General features: G+C 35.5%; 2 protein-coding genes across 4 annotated transcripts in view; one reads left to right on the forward strand and one right to left on the reverse strand.

The window, feature by feature from the left end:
* wdr25 (WD repeat domain 25) overlaps positions 1-5,353 on the reverse strand; it is a 62,003-nt gene extending 56,650 nt beyond the window's left edge. Inside the window, exons 1-2 of one of the 2 annotated variants that reach the window (XM_030126717.1) lie at positions 5,239-5,353; positions 4,047-4,720 (exon numbers count right to left, since the gene is read on the reverse strand). In XM_030126717.1, coding sequence (XP_029982577.1) covers positions 4,047-4,703 — 657 coding nt within the window. In that variant the 5' untranslated portion in view covers positions 4,704-4,720; positions 5,239-5,353. Of the gene's footprint in view, positions 1-4,046; positions 4,721-4,982; positions 5,048-5,238 lie in introns of those variants that run through there. The other variant, XM_030126716.1, reaches the window with a different exon arrangement.
* Positions 5,354-5,628: 275 nt separating this feature from the next.
* wars1 (tryptophanyl-tRNA synthetase 1) lies at positions 5,629-18,933 on the forward strand. 2 transcript variants are annotated; one of them, XM_030126715.1, is made up of 11 exons: positions 5,629-5,746; positions 6,069-6,192; positions 8,768-8,984; positions 10,778-10,886; positions 13,170-13,289; positions 13,366-13,548; positions 13,686-13,786; positions 15,370-15,482; positions 15,575-15,748; positions 17,192-17,332; positions 18,259-18,933. In XM_030126715.1, the coding sequence occupies exons 2-11, from the start codon at positions 6,079-6,081 to the stop codon at positions 18,415-18,417; spliced, it is 1,431 nt and encodes a 476-aa protein (XP_029982575.1). In that variant the 5' UTR covers positions 5,629-5,746; positions 6,069-6,078; the 3' UTR covers positions 18,418-18,933. The 2 variants fall into 2 exon arrangements, with proteins under 2 accessions (XP_029982575.1, XP_029982574.1); XM_030126714.1 differs by having other exon boundaries at positions 5,659-5,746; positions 6,049-6,192.
* The last annotated feature ends 2,226 nt before the right edge of the window (positions 18,934-21,159 follow it).

A 21,159-nucleotide genomic window follows, 5' to 3' on the forward strand; every position in this document is an offset into this window, starting at 1 on the left:
AGTGGTTTAACCCTTACAGTAAGTAAGTTTTTCTTTAAGTGGTAGTTGGATTCCTGTAATGCACCATTTCTATGACTGTCTCATTTCTCTCCTGTATTTTACATTGTGAAATATGGCAGTGAATATACCTTTGACAAGGGCTGTGTTTCAGCTGTCACATTATGCAGTTTTAATGAACACCTGCCACCCAATTAGAAACATTTCCAATGGTCTTGGCCTAAAAAAAAAATAAAGCAGCAATTAGAGATGCGACTATACTACAGAAAAAAACAAAAACACTCTCCTTGAACTATGTACCATTTCAAAGATTGTTATACTGCAAAAATTCACACTTCCGGCAACCTGAGCTGTTCAGCATTTCAGATTTCTGAAGCATGCAGAGGCAACATCTGGGATGGGATCTGGGATTAAAAAGCATGTGGAAGCTGACCTGACCATTAACTTGACATCCTGAAATTTGCAGCATAAAGTAAGCAGACTGACATCCACACATTACACTACCTCATGCATAACAGCATATGAAAGTACTGCAACACTTGAGTTTTGCAGTAATATTTTTGGATGCTGACTCATAAGAATACTGTATCAGTTTTTCATGAACAGTTTATGCAAAAAAACATAAGGGCATAATAATTGTTTACCCCTACAGGCATGATTTTGGGAGGTTAAGGAAGATCTACTTGTGGAAATGAAAAATAATACTCAAGTTTTTATTAGTATAAAATCACCTGAAAATGTGAATTGTTCTATTTTCTTTTTAAAGAATGAACTATTCCTTTCTCCACCATGCAGTGCTGCCATGTTTCTAAATCAACTTAAGTATAGACATCTTCCTTTTTATAGCAGGTGTCAACAGCATTAATGAGCAAAACCATCAACTACCACGTAGGAACCAGAGTTATTATCACCAGCATGAACAGTCATCCATCTTTGTTTGGCTCAGTGAGAATAGACACATGTAACAGAAGATTTTCACATTTTTACTGACCACCACAGGGGAGGGTGAGGCAAGGGGTAGTCATTGGTTTCAATGTAAAACCTCACCACTAGATGTCACTAAAATAAAACACAATTCTTGTAGGCAAGAATTCCCAGATTCTTGCCAATACACACCCTTAGTTTTAATCTCATGAGAAAAATCAATTATTGTACCTGAAAGTTGAAATAGCCACATGACTATCCACTATCTTAGATTATTCTTTGCTGTCAGACCATATCAAACCCTTACTCAACTTTTCACAAATCTGATGTAGAACAAGCAACAAAGATCAAAAATGTCATGCTATACTCCCTGTGTTAGCCTACATGTATGTTGCAAACCAGGCTTTTGGATGCAACCTACTGAATGAAACGACTGTATATCATACAGTTCATGACCATGTGCTATACTGATATTGAAGAAAATCTACACCCTTTCTTCATATTACAAAAGCGTGCAGTCAGAGTCTTACATAAAGTCGGGTATTTGGATCATACCCATTTATTAATCCTGCGGTCAAAACTATTAAAACTCAATGATTTAGTACGTTTTTACACAGCTCAACTTCTATATAAGCCCAACAAAAATCAACTACCAGCCAATTATCTAAAAACTATTTGCCTATAAAGAGAAGAGGGCTATAACCTGAGGGGATGTGGGAATTTCAAAGTCCAGCCAGTAAGGACAACCAGGAAAAGTTTGTGTGTATCAGTGTGTGGGGTTAAGGTTTGAAATGGGTTGGGGGTAGACCTCAGGCAGCGTCAAATCATTTAAAAATTCTAAATAATGTACAAAGAAATAGTTTTGTCACAATATCTGGCTCAAGAAAGGGTGTGATCATTACTTGGATTGTGGGGTTGTTAAATTGTATGGTGTGTGTATACATGGGGGTGTGGACATGGGTTGGTGATGTACAGATGTAGATGTAATTTGGTGTGTATGTATATGTGTATGTGACTGTATGTGTATGGGTGTGCATATTTGTAGGGGTGTGTGTATATGTTTATGGATAATCACAAACTTATGTTGTATAACATGTGATTAGGCACTAACAGTCTGAGGACTGGAATCGGGGGGTAGGATTGGATAAGCAGTGGCTTCTTCCTACTCCCTTTTGGGCACAACAGTTGTTCCATTTTCTATTATTCTATTTTTTTTTTTATTTTGTTTTGTTTTGTTTTTTTTCCTATGTTTTGTATTATGTTTGTGTTTGAAATAAACTAAACTAAAATTATATCATAATAATCACCATTATCATTTAAGCCTCATCATAACCTCTGTACTATGATATATATCATTGTGCCAGGTTCTTCACATGTATACAAATCTACCTATGGGTACAAATCTAGTTACCTTGACCTTGTATTTACTAGCTTCACACCACAAACATGAGATAGGTAAGAGGGGAAATGGTTGCCAGGCCCTTTCCTCTCCTCTTGTTGCGACCATCTGCTCCACAAAGCTCTTCCAGGTGCCAGAAGAGGAGGCTGACACACTGCCTGCACTCCTATGCTTATGCAAACGATCTCATGCATATTGAAATTATTAATTATTCACAGCCCTCATAGAATACTGGTAAGTGATTTCATACTGGGATAAAAATATAGAGTTTGAGGCAGACACCTGCATTACTTGACCTTTGCAGGTGGGAAATGAGGGATTGTTTTCCTGGTGTGAAATGAAAAAAAAAAACGGATGGGGAGGGTGAATCAGAAACAGTGTGAGGGAGTCCCCTGGGTGGTGACATACATTCAACTGACAGTGACAGATCTGATTCTAAAGAAAGTGGTTTGTGGTACATTTAGAAGCGGAGGCAGCAGGGCAGATATTAACTCTGTGCCTGTAACACTGTGCCAATTACAATGAATGTCAGTAAAGTGATTATCCCCCTTGGACCTCCCTGACGCTTTTGGCACCTGCCTGAAACTGTACTGATAAATGGATTTTCTCACTATAAAAGAACAGACCTGTTCTGTACTGTGAATAGGTCACTCACCTATAATTGGTTTGGGCCTGAAAGAGAGGAATTCTACTAGTTTGAGAATAATAAATCTAGTTTTTGATGTGTAAAACATGACTAAATTCTACATTCATTTTTTGATTCATTGTATATTCACACATCTCTGTACACTGTGATTAAAGCTGCAATGTGTGATTAGTTTTTGATGCCATATTGCAAAAATTCCACAATTACATGTGAGCATATTTTAATTCATGTTGTCTGACAGAGTTGTACCCCATTATCTGGATGCTATATTCAGGCTTCAGAAAATGTACCACATGACAGAGGATTTTGGATGTTCATAGGGGTTATCAGACCAGGGTGGGGGTGGGTTAATATGTGGCATCAGATAAGACATCACATGTGGCCAATGGCAGTGGCTCATATTTATAGTAAAAGCTGAGACATTATTCATTTATTCATTTATTACGAATATAATGACTGATTTTTCCATTTATCCAGCACAAAAATGGAGATAAATCACAACAAAAACAAATGAAACTAATAAAAAGTAACACTAGTTTGGGCCCAATTCTAATTTTACAGATCAGTGTTATTATTATTGGGGTAGAATTTCACTTTTGGTGCATCCCTAGTTTGTTTGGACTTAATGATGAAGACATCTAACCTGTTATCACAATACCTCAGGAAGTCCTTGAGGAAATGTCTTCATATTTGGCACAAATGTTAAGTTGGACACAAAGTAAAGCATACATTTTTTAGGTTGAAGGTAAAAGGCAATATCATATGTCATATATCATACAAGTTTGGGTAGACTTGGTTGGTAGAGGTGTATGCATAAGGCAGTAATTCTAGTTTACTTCTTTAATTTCAGCATAGTATGATTTATTATCTTATATTGCTGTACTTATGCTGTTTTATTCTTAATGCATTTTTATATATATTTTATAAATGCTCCATTCCACTCTTAATCTTATCACTGGTTTTCAAAACACCTGTATTATTAATGTCTTAATTGTCTTATCTTGCACTACCCACAATGTGCAGAAATGTACTATATAAAGTATAAAGTATATAAAGTTTTGCTACTGTAAAGCTTACTACCTTGAAAGTCTTGTCCATGGAGGCAGACAGCAGCAGATGACTGGCATGAGGCACTGGACACCACTGCACTGTGTTGACTGGGCCCTGGTGGCCTCCCAGGCTCAGCAGAAGCCTCCTTGGAATCCCTGCAGCACTGGGCTTTTGAGAAAGGTACTGCTTTACTTTTGCCGACACATCTGACAAAATTTGGCCGTCCCCACTTTGGTTCCCTGGGACTTGCTGTGGTTGGTATTTTGAGTCTGTATTTACTACCGGAGGGGTGAGCCTCTGTCTCTTGGGAATGTAAGGCCTAACACCTGAAGGGATACTGTGAAGTCTTTTAGATGAGTTTGGCAGATCATTAAAACTTTGTTGCAGGGGAGGAGGGGTCTGTGCTGGTACAATCTTCCCCAGACTCCCGGGTAACCAGCTATTTATCTGTAGAGATGAACTCCTGTCTGAGACATGATCATGATATTCCAACACTGTCTTGTCAGTGTCCTTGGGGAGTCCGGCAGGGCTGGGTGTTACCTCAGAGACATTTAACTCCCTGACTTCCTGGTTTTGTTTTGCCTGTCCACAGGAGTCAGCCTGGACAAAAGCTGATCCTCTGCTGAGTGTATGATCCACAGAATCCTCCTCTGACTCTGAGTCCTCATAGGCCACTAATGAAGACATCCTCACACCATGGCAGTCTGGAAATCAGAGGACAGGGAGTGAAACACAGTGGAGATGTTTTATTAAAGGCCCAAGGGTGTCATCTAGTGGTTGCAGGGATTACTGTATTCTCACATGTGGTTTGATACAAACATGTTCTACAAAACAACAGCACTTATTCGGGATTTCAGTCAGATTAAGTGATGCTCTAATCTTTGTAAAACTCAAGCAGTATTAGAAGTAAGCGATGTCTTTTGTCGAGGGCAATAAATGTTGTAGCAACAACTCTCCTGAACCTACCAAACATGCTGACATAGCAAGATAATGAAGAATAATACAGAAGCTTAGCATTAAATACAGACTTTATCTGGCTGACATGTCTCAGATACTATAAAGTATAGTTAAAAACCACATGCCACAAATATTTAGCTAGCTTTAATAAGGCAGTGTCGCATTAGCTAGCTTACTTGTTTACACTTCTCACTAAAACCTAGTCTTTTAACATAACTACACGCAAAGAAACCTATCTTAAGTTTAGGGAATTCTTGTTACATACCTACAACCTATTACATTCCATTTCTGAACCTTATAAAAACAATATTAACGGTTAAAACAATAAAACTGTTCAATTTCTCGCGGAATAAGTTGGTTTGACACTGCGTTTCAAAATAAATGTAATGTAATGAAATCCGGCTAAACTCGCGATTGTTAAAGCGACTATAAAGCTATAAACTTTTATTTTGAAAGAAACCACAGGAAAGGACTAGCTCCGTTACTTTCCTCCGACTGATATCACCGACGATTAATTTATATTACATTTAGCCCGTCAATTTCTGTATTAACTAACGATTAAAAATTATTTTTTTTCGATTTAAGTTTGTTAAGTTTAATAAAATTGTTTAAGTTGTTGTCAAATGTTGCATATTTACGGTGATGATCATATAGCGGAACTATTGAGCAGCTCATGCTTTTTGGGGAAGAATTAACCTCGGACACAACCTCACACACAAGCTGATGCAAGTTGAATGAGTGAGCTGACAGCTGTGGGGGAATATTACGGAACGGTATGCTGTTATGATATTAAATTTACTATTCTGTATGATTATATAGTTTGACATGTATTTTAATTTTAGTATTTCGTTTATTATAAATCTCGTCAACAGGAAGTAATGAGTAGAAAGTACGGACAGACGCCTAAACAGTATGTAGCTTTACCAAGTTAGCTTGATGTTAACATATGGGAATCCTCTCAGCTGTTGTGGATAAATGCCAGAAAAACAGTCCCAGTGATGTTGTTACCTCATACTGAGTGTACTCCAGAGTGTGTTGTTTTAGATATTTATTTGTTTTCTAATTACTGTGACAGACGTGCTTTATTTGGGCCAGTTTGAAGGCGATGACAGACTGTCAGGGAGACGGGGGAGCAGCCAGGAGTCCAATGGAGCTGTATGAAGAAGTGACAGCACAAGGAGAGCAAGTCAGGGCCTTGAAAACAGCCAAAGCGGAGAAGGTGAGTGTTTGGAAGGGATTTAAACTGTCGATTTCCTTTGTATGATTATATATGTTCTTTTTTATGTAACAAGACAGATAAAGAAGTTACAAGACACCTGCCAGTTTCCCAGTATAATGTGGAATTCAGTTTTAATTGTTCCATGCAATACATATTTATGGCTATATAAAAATCTGGGCTAAGTATACCTTTATAGTCATGTAGGTCCAGCTGGGGAACATAATATGATAGACTTTATTTCAAATTTGAGTAATGGTGAAGTGTGACTACATATCGGCTAAAATTTGCTTAGAAGTCTTATTTCTGTCTGTGTGCATAAAAAATCAATCTAAGTGAATCCCCAAAAGAACTTTGTGTTGGTAAATGCAAGTTATGCAAATTTACAAGATTTCAGTTCTGTTGCAACATGTTGATGGTCATATGAACTATGTTTTCAGGTCAAAAATGCCCAGTTTCATCACAATTAATGCTATATTTTCATGTCACAAATGGCCAAGTTATATTTTTAAATGAACTGACCTGAAAAACAAATATTCTATTCTTTTTAGATTCCTCAATTTTTCTTACAAGATTATATACTACATATCACATGTTTTATTTTTACATGTTGCAATATGGAGTATGGTGCTGATCCATCCTGCTTATGTTACGCCAATACATACATTAAGAATGTCACACGCCACTTTTTAAATCAACGGTTTTCTAATAATAAGCATTTTTATAAAGAAATAACAATTCTATATTGTTATTTACTCTTTAGTATGATGATAAACTATACAATAAATAATTATAATACTAGTTTTTGCACAGGGATCATTTGTGGAAATGGTGACATGGCTGCCGAGCATCAGTATGATAGGATCTGTAACAACCATGTCACATCCGTCCACTGCCACATTTTGTGTTTTTGTGTCAGCTGTTATTGTTTTAGATCCACAATACTAACATTTATGAATAAGAGGAGAATTAGCAATAGTAAGTCTATAAGTTTATTCCTAATAAAGTACTGGTACTGACCAGAGCATCATGGGTAATGTCACGTCCACCAGCAAAAGTTTTCACATACACGTGCTATTCAAAATCCAATATTTCTGAAAATAGAGCTTCCACTGTCAAATAATATCAGTAATCTGTGCACAAATGGATTAGCATTATTTCAACACAGTTCTATGCATCTCTTACAACTTTTTTTTTTTTTTTTTTGACAAAAATGGCCACTCATTTGACCCCCTAAGTAAATTTTAGCCGATATATTTACTGCATTACTATACAAAAATACAAATCAACAATTTGATCTTTACTTGCATAGTTATTTGCTACTTTATGCATCTTGTTTCTTCCATCACGAGTACACAGCTTAGGTGTTGTGACGGCTTTTGTTGTTCTTTTGTTTGACAATGCAATTATTTCATACAAATTTTGGACTTGCAGTGTATAATTACAATATTTAGAAAATAGTTCAAAGAAATGACAAATAAATCTGCTCATTGTGATGAAGTTAACACACAGTTCCAGATTAAATGACCCTCACTTTTACTAAAGTTAATTTTCACTAAAACAAACAAAAACAAGCCAGCTAAGGCAAATAAGGCATTTTTTTCTCTCTCAAAAGTCATTCATTTAGTTATTAGTTACTTTAGAAAGGGACGTTATTATAAAAAAGGGAAAACAAATTTTATTCTGTCTGCATAAACTAAAGACAAAACCTGATTAATTGTTTTGTTTTGTTTTTTTTAACCTTCAAATTATGTTGTATGCATGCAGTATTAATAATCAATAATATTAAAGGCATTTTTTTTTTTTTGTATGTAAACTTTTATTTAACCAGGTTGGTCCTACTGAGATGGGGAATCGCTTTTTCAAGGGAGACCTGGCCATGACAACAGCAATATAGTCACATCATTACAGTTTTACAATAATAAAAGCATTAGTAAACATAGAAAAAAACATATACAATCAGTTGAAACATTTCTAGTCCAACAGTCTTGATTCCAGAGTTTTAATGATCTCTTTAAAATCAATCAAAGGAATTGGTGTTTGTAGATGGAAAAAGCAGCACTTACAAGGGTGTCGATTTGTATTGTTTGTTTAAAAAAATAAAAAATAAAGTGAGTATGTTCAAGAGGAACAGATTGGTTGCATCTTGAATTTTCTTAGAGCATGAAAGGTCATCAGTGGAAGCACAATTCTTGACTTAGTGAGTCTTGGCATTTTCAGAAAGCAAAAAAACTGACTCAATTCAGTTACTTCTCAAACCTTAACAGTATATAATTTATGATGAGTCATACAAACACTAAACATAAACACATGCATCAACAGTTATAATCCAGTAATATATACAGAATTGTTCTTAAGTGGACCATTCTATATCGTATTACAGGACTTTTAATTGTAACAGAGTACTTTTACTACTTTTACTCAATCTTAACATCTGATTACTCCCTTTACTACTATATTTGGATGAAATAACCCCTTTAGATATTGAGACGATAACTTAGTAATGCTAATCGAGTCTATTTGACCCGTAATTTCATTTTTTTTACTTGCATTGACTGCACTGCTCTGATTTCCTCAGGCTGATATCGATGCTGCTGTTAAATTGCTGCTGAAACTGAAAGTGGACTACAAACAGATGACAGGTCAGGATTACAAAGCAGGATGTCCACCTTCAGAAAATTCAGTAGTGCCTGACAATGGGCCGACAGCAGATGGTGCTGATGATGAAGACACAGTTAACCCGTGGAGCGTCTCCACCACTAACGCCAAGGGAGTAGACTACGACAAACTCATAGGTAAGAGTCCAGATAGGACAAGAACTGAAGATATACGGACAGTACATTTTAATTTATGATGATGTAGACAATTCATTCACAAAGAGTGGGTTGTAGATTCAGTAAATTTGCAGAATTTCATCCATAGTCTTTAATTTAAGATTTATATCTGCAGTGCACTTTTAAGCCACATATGCTCTAATGCATCTATTGTATGGAATGGAGCAGATCTAACGTGGTTTGGTGACTGAACTGATTGATTAATAGTTGGATAACAATGGCTGCAAATAAAAACAGTTATAAATAGTGGTAACTGGCGTGACCCAAGAAACTTGTTGTTAATGTTAACTATAATTGCACTTAAAATTGCACTTAAATGAATTCAGAACAAAAGGCTAGCACAGTGTTTGTTTTACACATGAGAGGAAAAAGAAGAACCAGTTAACTAAACCAAAATATACTAATTTAGTGGTATTTATTTGACCAATGAGAGGACCCTGTGCTATTATTGGTCTAAAAGTTTTTAACCCATAAAGACCCAAACAGCCACTGGCAACCAAAACCATCTACTGATCTAAACTGTTTAATACCTGTTGATCCACTAATCCTATCAAAGCAGGTAAATAATTGGTGTAAAATACAGTTATTCAACTTTTCATGGTCATCAGATATGACCCATTTGGACGTTCAGAGGCTTCGTAGTTACCATAGGGTCATTCCATGGCAATTCAACCAATGGTCCCCACCCAGAATTTTTATGATGCTGGCCAGCCTAATCTTTCTGTGACATTCATCCTTTAAGATCAATCCAACAACACATTTTTCCTCCATGATGAATAAGTTTGTTCAGGATTATGACTAGAATTCCCAAAATTAGGCTGGCCAGCATCATAAAAATTCTGGGAAATCTTAGCTACATTTATGTCATTGACCCTGGTGAAATTGGGTCAACTGACCAGCTCCATCCAATTTCCGAGAAGTGTCTACTACAGGCATCAACCTGAGCCAGTTCTGGGAAATCTATAATTATTCTATCTGAACCACCATGCAGTTCCACACCCTAGTTCAAATATCTCAAGTATTATCATAGGTGAACAAATGTGAATTTTTTCAGAATTTTCTGAGGGGGTCATGTGGGACACTTTCTGAAATCTGGTTGATTTGGGATGGAATGACCCCATAGAAACACTGTCATCTTCCAAAATATTGATTCACCAGTAAAACCCATACAGTTGGATCAATGATAGTGGATGGACACATTGGGTTTATGTTCAGTTAAAAGAGAGATTTGCTTAAAAAATTTTCTCTGTTTCTGATATAAAAAAAACGTCAATTTTAATCTGAGCTTTTATGAACATCTATATGATCAACAAATTAGACATAGGAAATACTTTATTTACTCTGAAAAAATGCAAAATACAGAAGATAATTCATAATAAATGGTGATAAATGACTTAAGACAGGTTCAATAGAGAGAAAAATGCATTTAGGAACTGCCATAAACGCAGCACTGGGTCTTTATGGGTTAATGTATGTATACATTTTTATAACACATTATCTAAAAGCCAAAGTTTTGATTTGTCATGTATCTCTACAAAGTGACAGGTCTGTTTAGATAATATTATGTATTGATAAGGAAATGGAAGTAAAAATGTTTATGCATGTCCATTTATGATGCAAATTTTAGTGTTTTATCAATAAGGACTGTTGCAATTTTTGGTAATGATTTGTGTAACAAAAAAAAAAAAAAAAAAAAAAACCGACTTGGTAACACAGATGTTGTTGAATCAGTGTCTTTTTGTGTCTTCCCCTAGTGAGGTTTGGCAGCAGCAAGGTTGACAAGGAGCTGGTGGACAGAATAGAGAGAGTCTCAGGACAGAAACCTCATCGCTTTTTAAGAAGAGGGATCTTCTTCTCACACAGGTCAGTGTAACACTGCAGGTTAAACATTTAATCTGTATGAACATGAGGTGCTCTGTTTAGGATATTTAGGTCACGCGTGTTAAACAATACCTAAGTGGCACGTCATTTAGAGGCAAATACTAATTCTGAGTGTGAAGTGTTACAGAAACAGAATCACATGGTATTTCTGTTGAGGGCCTGAAAGGGTTAAGCGGAAATACAGCAACTAAGAAACAAGAAGTCCTACTCATTCAAATAAAGTCCACACTGTTATTAGAATAATAAACAGCCCTTTACAATGGGGAACTGAAGCCCTGAAGCACCTCTTTCAAGCTGCAAGATTTCCTAATAAAAAGCAGCAGAATTTTTGCCTTTTTTTTTTTTTTTTTTGGCAAGTTTAGTTTTTCACATACAAACAAACTGATTGAAACAACTGTAATATGTAGGGTAAAACTTTGTCCAGGGAGTGTGGTAGTTTTGAAGACAGAGGAAAATGACTCCAACATCACATTACCTCTGATTACAGGGTGTTAACACTGATTTTTAATATAAAGTAATTTCATGCTCAGATGGTTAAGTCTGTCAGCACTGAGGATGATTTGGGTTCTATGAAACTGGGTTTATTTTGGTACCTGGCACTTTACCAGCTTTTTAGATCCAATAATAAAAGAGAAATGTAGACTTATTTCCCCTCATGATGTACCTAATGATGACCTCAGATAAATGCAAAAAAATTCTAGTCTTGCTCTGAGTCATCCCAAAATTAATGAATTTTTGATCAAACATTGGGGCCAAAAATAGGACCAAAATTGAGACAGGAAAACCTACCTAGGTGTCAGTGCATTTGATCTGGAAAACATGGCTGTAAATGGTCTTATATACCGCTATAAATAAAGACACTGCGTTAAATTTGATGATCCTAGTGGTTTTTCTGATCCAGACATGTGGGTTTTTCATGAATCTCAGTCTCATTCCATGTTTCGTATGTAACCCATTGTGTCCACTCGCATTACATGCAGAACCTGCCCATTTAAACACATATAAATCGCGAGTGATTTTACAACAGCGGCCATTTATGTGCAACACTGCCTTGCATAAATAGTTTGATTCCCAAAATGTACCTGTGAGAATAAAAAGATATTTGAAAAAAATAGAAGCACGTAATTTTCGTGTCCTTTTTACCGTGTTGCATGTGGATTCTTGTATAAAAATAATATATAAATGTGTTTAATCTGAAAAATAGTTTCTCTTTTATCTCAGCAAATATTTATTTTTAAAATAGACCCAAAGTGCTTCCAAACTTGCTTCGTAACATTAGTCTACATCTGGTTTGAATTTTTAGCCCCCATGTCCTGTTTTTAGGACCAGTTTCACAGAAGCACTCATTTACAGCAGGATTTGGTGTGCTGAGCTAGTTTCAACTCGTGCAGATTGTTATATATTTGCCAATTCATATATGTATTATTAATAGGTCTAAGTATTATAAGCTTTGAGACATTTTTACTTACAGGCAGATCTAACACTGTCACACTGAAGAAATAAATGCATCACCCATGAAGCATCACATGACAGTTTTTTTTTTTATTATATGGTGAATAAATCTTAGAAAGTACACCCGATAGTGAATATTTGTACCAAATTAGTCACGTTGTAAAAATCTCTGAGAATGTTTATTGGTTTCGGGCCTCAGTTAGCGACTTTACATTTCTGTTCTCCATTAGTCAGATGGGACTTTTCACTCTATTTTATTTTGGTTACACTTTACACATGGAAATGAATAACACGAAGGCTTTTTTTTTTTTTTTTTAACACATTTTGCTATTATTGTCGGAACCATAAAGTCAATCTGATGTTATCCAGCTGTAAAATTGTAAACTATACTCCATATTAATCTAAAAATAGAAGCTTTAGAAGAAGTAATAGTAGAGTACTTTTTATTTCATGACACTGACAGTATTCATCTGTATTCTCCATTGCAAAGAAAGCATTCACATACCAGTACATTTTTGCTGCACAGCACAAGAATGGCATTTTCTTTAGTGTAGTTCTGTAATTTTTTTGCAGTTCTGTAAATGCACCAAAACTTTGATTTATTCTCAACATATTCCACGCAAACTAATCCTAAAGAGCTTCGTCAACAGTCACCACTTTGATTGAAAACATATAGGGATTTGTTTTGGCTCAAGACAATTTAGTTTTTCTATTTCTGTTCTAAAATGGCTCTTCAGATAGTAAAGGTTGCTGACCATTGCATAATTGACACATTGATGTATGATTTCTCTCTTATTTCGCTCTTTCTGGCAGAGATATGCATCAGGTACTGGATGCATATGAGAAGCACAAGTCCTTCTACCTTTACACTGGCAGGGGTCCATCCTCTGAGGCCATGCATGTGGGTCACCTGATTCCTTTCATCTTCACAAAGTGAGTCACCCTCTGAGACGCACCAGTAGCACACATCTGTCAGAATATTGTGGTGACTCGCTGTCTCCTGTACCAGATGGCTGCAGGATGTGTTCGACATCCCTCTGGTGATCCAGCTGACTGATGATGAGAAGTACCTGTGGAAGGATCTGACACTGGAAGATTGCCACCGGTTCGCAGTGGAAAATGCCAAGGACATCATCGCTTGCGGCTTTGACATCAACAAGACTTTTATCTTCTCTGACCTCGATTACATGGGGTAAAAGAAGACCTAATGTTGTGTGTTGAATCCTATCTGGTGAAAAATTATAGTAGAGCCCTCTAACATGAGCCAGCATTGTTTGTTTTTTTCATGTGTTATTTCTTTTTTTTTTTTTTTTTCATTTTTGTCCACAGTTCTTTACCTGAGTTCTACAGGAATGTGGTAAAGATACAGAAACATGTGACATTCAACCAGGTTAAAGGCATCTTCGGCTTCACAGATAGTGACTGCATCGGTAAGAAACTGAAATATCTGTAAAATGTGGAAAGAAAGAGTTCTATTCATTAAAAAAACAAGTGATTTTTTTCATATTTAATAACGACTCGGCCTATGTAGTATATTATACCAAGCTGTGGAACCTGTAGATTTATTCTGTGTAATGGTCATATTTACATTAAACACAGTAAACAGTGTAAAACAGATTATTACCTGCTCTATGGTTGGTGTAAACCCTTACAGTGTTACAGAGTCAGTACAGTTATTAGTAAAATACTTCAACTATGTCCACATTGATTTTTTCATTTTGAAGCGTATAACTTCTGCCAAATTTACATTAAGCATAAACTAGGGCTGTGCAAGTAATTGATTTTAAATCGAAATCGGATTTTTTAATTAGGACGATTTTTAAAAAAGGGAAATTGTCAAATCGATTTAATCTCTCTCGTGTCTCTGAGCTGCACGCCTCCGGGCTACCATAGGCTCCTCCTCCTAACTGTGAGAGGGGTGTTTCACAGAAGTCCGTGTAATTACCACAGACCTTAAATCTGTGATGGGCCTGCAGTAGTGATACCAATGTAAGCCGTGGTTCACACACAGATCCTCCTATTCAAATATAACTTCATGGCAATCACTCATCTTACGTTGTCCACGCATGCACGACTGATGCCTGTCACTGACTTATACTCGTATAACGTCTGTGAGCCCATCACAGAATTTTCCGGAATTCCGCAATACCATCACAGATTTGAGGTAGGGAGCAATGCCTTTCATTGCAGGCTGCTCACGAAAATGACATGCTGACTTCTGTTGTCTTTTGTAGTTTTACCCAAAAATCGAAATCAAAAATCGAGTTTTTAAGAGAAAAAAATTGGGATTATATTTTTGGCCAAAATTGTGCAGCCCTAGCATAAACACTACTGAGGTGTTTAAAAAAGTGGAGATCTGTGGAAAAACTGCTGATTTTGTTATAGTTTGGAAATTCTGGGGTTGTTTTGTAATGCAGACAAATAAAACTGTTCTATAGTGATTGAATTTACAGCGACATGCTTATTTTTTAATTAGTTCCATGCTATTTCATGTAACAAAGTAATCCAGTAGAGAGGGAATTTATCATGTATTTCAGTATCAATCCAGTTGACTACGATGTGTGACAGTAGTTCAATATAACCACCAAGTTAATGTAAAGTTAATAACTTACAATCAGATAAGTCAGTTTATCTAATTTAAAGTTGGCATTTAATTAGAATTCAGTGATAATGTGAGCATATGTCACTAAACATGTGAATCATTTGTAAATTAAATTTTTGCCTCATAGATTTTGATTGTGTGGAGGACAGTAACTCCCATGACTCCACGTTGCCTCTCAAAAACATCCAACTACATCTTTTGCAGTTGTTTTAACTGAAAGACGTATGTTCGATGCATAAATTACCACGCATTTTCCCTTATTTCTTATTCTACAACAGAGCATGTTAACTAAACTATTTTGTTACTGTTGAATAAAACTAATTGATTTTTTTTCTTAAGTTGTAATACTCTAATGTGTGTACTAGAATGATACCATGTTGATTTGTTTTACTTCTTATTTTCTGTGTCCAGGAAAGATCAGCTTCCCAGCCATCCAGGCAGCCCCGTCCTTCAGCAACTCCTTCCCACAGATCTTTGGAGGCAGACACGACATTCAGTGTCTCATCCCCTGCGCCATCGACCAGGTCAGGACGTCAGCACACAAACATACATACACACACACTATGATCATATTCTGCAAATACATGTATCTGTATCTCCCTCCTCATTCCTGCAGGATCCTTACTTCAGGATGACCCGTGATGTAGCCCCAAGGATCGGATATCCCAAACCAGCTTTGCTGCATTCCACCTTCTTTCCGGCCCTACAGGGGGCTCAGACGAAGATGAGCGCCAGTGACGCCAACTCCTCCATCTTCCTCACTGACACACCCAAGCAGATCAAAAACAAGGTACTGTGAGGTTAAAGCATCTCTGCAAGCTCTTAAAGTATTTTTAAATGTCTGAATTCAAGGCCATAAAGTCCCAGCGTTTATGTGATACTTAGTGACATCTAGTGGTAAAGTTGCAGAATGCACTCAACTGAATGTCTTCCCCTATGATGGCTGCAAATAAGTTGTTGATTTTATCCAATCTGGGTGCTTTAGTTAAGAGAATAATAACTCTGGTCCACATTCACCTGGATTGGGAGACAGTGATGCACCTTAATATTGATGCCATCAGTGATAAAAATTTTAAAAAAGGCAAAAAGAAGAAGAGGAAGTGTGTTCTGAGCTACTGTAGAAACAAAAATAACAAAAATATAGTTTTTTTTTGTGGAAAAAATTATTAGACCATCAAAAGACATCAAAAACAATGGTTATGCAATCAAGTATTAACTCTTGTGTGTATCATGTGACTAAAACAGACAGAAAAGAAAACATGGAATGCCTAAAAGCACTGTTTTTGTCAGTACAATGCCATAGATACTGATGTAAGAACTGAAGCGATTTTGGTTATTATCAAGAAAACATGGAAAATGGATAGATATCAGCTCTGAAATTAAACTGTTAAGAGCTATTTTTGTTGTTATTATTATATTTGTCCAAACAAATGGACCTTTAGTTGTACCAGGCATTAAAATGAACAAGAAATTGAAGAAAACAAGGGGTGGTCTAATAATTTTTTCCATGACTGTAGACACTGAACATTTAAAACTTCATTCATAATTAAATGAATAGTAATTTATATAGTAATTATAAATACACACACATATATATATATATATATATATATATATATATATATATATATATATAGTATAATAGCATAATAGCAAACCGGCTAGCATAAAAGAATCAAGACTTGCTACAATACTACACTAGAAAATACTATATTAATGTTTCTGTTCAGTGTCACTGAATCCGACATATCACCAAACACAGAATGCACCTTGAAATGGCAGCCTTTTGTGATAAAATAATTACAGACTGATGATTGCAATTTGATTAACTGTGCAGTGCCACTAAAGCCAAAAGAAAAATGTGCTCTGCAGTAGTTATCTTTCATATCTCTCTTTTCTATTAAACTGCATAATGTAATCATTATTATTATTGCACTACACATTTTTCTTAGTTTATTTTGTTTACACTGTCAGCTAAAACTGTCTGGTAAGTGTTGTCATTTTCTCACTAAAAGCATTAAAACCACATAATCACTTGGGTTGAACCACTTCCACAGAAGACCAAAGATGGTCTTTTTTTTTTTTTTTTTTTAGTTCATTCTATTCTGTACTTTGGCCTGTTACAGTGGCTTTACTCACTGTCCTATACTCCAACTCCATGACAGGATGTGAACACAAACAGCAGAAGTGAATAGTTTGTTCCTGACTGATACACCGTCATTATTATTCACAGGTCAACAAACACGCATTTTCGGGAGGTAAAGATACAGTGGAAGAGCACAGGAAGTACGGCGGTAACGCAGACGTGGACGTCTCATTCATGTACTTAACCTTCTTCCTGGAGGACGATGAAAAACTGGAGAAGATTAGACAGGTGAGGACTTCTGATTGTGTCTTTGATTCCTCATTCTACCCCTTACATCAGTATTTCCCAACCTTTTTTGGCTTGTGACCCCATTTTAACATCGCAAATTTCTGGCAAACTTGTGGATTTTACTCGTGAATCAATGTTGTAGAAGATGACAGTGTTTCCATGGTAACTATGGAGCCTCTGAGAGTCCAAATGGGTCATATCTGATGACCATGAAAAGACAACAAACTGCATTTTACACCAATTATTAATGTAATTATCAATTGCAGGTATTAAACAGTTTAGATCAATAGATAAGTTTGGTCACCAGTTGATGTTTGGGTCTTTATGGGTTAAGGCAGTGGTTCCCAACCTTTTTTGGCTTGTGACCCCATTTTAACATCGCAAATTTCTAGCAACCCCAGACATTCAAAACGGAGACATTTTTTTGCTAAAATTAATTTCTTTTTGATCATGTAATAGTTGGCTATACTATGTTACAAATACACATTAATTTTAGACGACATTTAGTCTATATAACGTATATTATTATGGACGGAGGCTGAAAAGCCAGGTGTAGATTACTGCACAAAGTGAGAATTTGATTTTCCTTGGTCAGAATATGTACAGTCAGTCCAGCTTGGATTTACAAGTCTGACAATTAATACTGAACAAACAATAACTCAAACTATGAATTATGAAAGAGCTGCAGCATCTGAAACCGACCACAATGAACATTTGACAGATAAACAGTACCACAGTGCTTCAGTTTCAGCTTCAGTTTGTCCTGTCTTTTATGGATTAGGTTTGTCTTTCTCAACTCACCCTATATTTTTTATTACAAATTTTTTTTTTTAATCACTTACTTGAAATTTCAGGCAACCCTAAGGTTGAAAAACACTGCCTTACATGTTTCCTCCTCCTAACCGTCCATTGTCCTGTTTCTGCAGGACTACACAAGCGGAGCCCTCCTAACAGGAGAGCTGAAGAAGCTTTTAATCGAAACTCTGCAGCCGATGATCGCCGGGCACCAAGAGCGACGCAAACAAGTCACAGACGACACAGTCAAACAGTTCATGACCCCCAGACCTTTAAATTTTAACATCTAAACCTTGCTTAAGTGTATCATGATGTTAACCCCTGAACAAATAAGGGATCCCACTTCATATGTAGAAATTACAACAGAAAGACGGACAATAAAGTTCGCATCAGGACTGGAGAAAAGTTGAAATGTAACGGACTAGAGCAACAATGTGCACATCTGTGTCAACATCAGCATGGCGTTGCTTCATGCTACTTCATGCTAATTGTCATGCTTCACACTGCTCTAACTGTACATGTGTGTCTTCATAAAGTCCATCTGCAGTGTTGCTGTAACATTACATGGGTCTTAAACTTCACCTTGAAACAGGTTCAAGGTAAATGACAATTAAAGCGAAGTACAAATGTACAGTCTGTCGCAAAATGTACTGGTTTGTTTAATCTAAAATATGCTGATGACAGTAACAGAAATACACATTCATCAAGTTAAGGCAAATTCTAAATAATTTCATTTTGCAGTTATTAAAAGATGCTGGATGGTAAATTACATGGTATTAAATTGTACTTAAATACATATATGAAAAGCATTTACTGATTATTTGCATTGGTTGCAGCTATATTTACTCCACTACATGTCAGAGGCAAATATTACACTGGGTTACAAAAAATGTTTTTTGCAAGTTGTCTAGGTTTTTTCAACTGAATTAGGATCATTTTGCACCACTAAATCCAAAAATGACATCTGTTTTTCTCAGTCAGGTCAGGTTTTTTTGCTAATTTGATTTTGAAAAATTTGATCTTCTCACAAAATATAATAATTAATACCAAAATAAGATTGGTAAGCACACTTTATGAAACTTGTGACTTGATTCCTGTTAGGTACAATGGTGTATTCACCGCAGATGTAGCAGAATACGTCAGGCTTAGTTTTGCAAGATCTTCTAGTCGAAGCCATTTCATTCACCTGTAATATTAAAAAAAAACAATCATAAATTGACAAAAGTAAAATCTTCAGAATTCGTTTATTGCAAGAAATATGAAAGAATTTTGTATCATATGATGTGAAAATGCCCATAAATGTAAGCAAAAATGTTAAAAAGCCAATATGTAGCATAGTTCAGAAAGTTGACCTGATTGAGCAAAATTAATGTGATTTTTGGATTCAGCACACCAAAATTATCCTAAATCAGCTCAAAAAACTTAAACAATAAATTTGTTGCTGACCAGTGTTATAATTACCTATTGCATTTATCTGATAGCTTTAGTTAGTTTTCAGATTAAAATTTTACAATAATGAATGTTTGTAAGCAAATGCAGAGTTAAAAAGGGGTTGGTAAAGAGGGAGTTTACCTATTAAATTAAGTAAAACATCAACCAGTCGATGTCTCTGCCCCCTCTCTGGCATTTAACATAAATAAATAAATAAATAACATTTCTATTTCAAGTGTCTCTTAAACACTGACTTTTATTTTAACATTGATCATATCCCAAAGAAGAGCAACAGGCAAACACAAGATTATTGTTTAACAAAAAGGTCAGCATTTTTGACTGGAACTTAAACAAGCCATTTCTTAGTTCATCTCACAGAGACATTGATCAGCAGTGGTTTGACTGAATAAAAGCAGGGAACCAAATACACTTGGCAGGATCACCAGAAAAATCAGGTTTGAAACTGGGTCATTAAGATCCTCTGGTGGGCTGGTCTTATTTTGTAGCCTGATAACCAGTGTCTGATGCACTTCATCTATTAACAAGCACTGTAATCAAAAACACAGTTAAGAGAAACTGGAAATAGTAATAAGGATACATACAGCTGTGCACAATGCAAAATGGAGGGTGGTGCACATTTATATGCCTCCTTTTACACAGAAGACACAGAAACATCCACTTTTACTACCTTTCCTATGCATGTTACTGTATTTCCTATTCCACAGGTTTCAAAGTCAAGAAACTGGACTGCTTTCTTTTATTATTATTTTTATATTTATTTACATTAGCTCTGCTGTACTATAATTTTATTTAGCCGCTAGCTTCATTTTTATTTTATTTATTTTAATGGGATTAGTATTGGGATTATTATTGTATTGGAATTTTATTTTACTTTTTGTTTACAGTAGATTTGCTTCAATACTTGAACTATGCTATGCTGCTAGCCTCTTTTTTATTCCATTTAAATTTACTTCATTTTAATGAGATTATGGTTGGGATTTCTTTGTTTACTTACAATAGGTCTGCTTCAATACTTGAACTACATTTTACTGCCATAGTTCCCTACTTATTTTATTTTAATGGGATTATTATTGCATTGGGATTTTTTTTTTTTTTTATCCATTCATTGTTTACCGATTTGCTTCAATACATGAATTACATTTTATTGCCATAGTTTCCTTTTTAATTTATTTTATTGGGATTATTACTGCATTGGGATTTTTTTTTTTTTTGTTTACAGTAGATTTACTTAAATACTTGAACTACATTTTACTGCCATAGTTTCCATTTTATTTTATTTTAATGGGATTATTAGGCTATTGCATTGGGGTTTTTTTTAAAATTTATTTATGTGTTTACAGTAGATTTGCTTCAATACTTGAAAAACATTTTATTGCCCTAGTTTCCTTTTTATTTTATTTTAATGGGATTATTATTGCATTGTTTTTCTATTTATTTGTTTGTTTGTTTGCAGTAGATTTGCTTCAATACCTGAACTACATTTTACTGCCGTAGTTTCCTTTTTATTTTATTTTAACTGGATTATTATTGCACTGAGATTTAGTTTATTTATCTGTTTACAGTAGATTTACTTCAACACT

This window comes from Sphaeramia orbicularis, chromosome 22, assembly GCF_902148855.1.
Source record: "Sphaeramia orbicularis chromosome 22, fSphaOr1.1, whole genome shotgun sequence".
Taxonomy (NCBI): Eukaryota; Metazoa; Chordata; class Actinopteri; order Kurtiformes; family Apogonidae; genus Sphaeramia; species Sphaeramia orbicularis.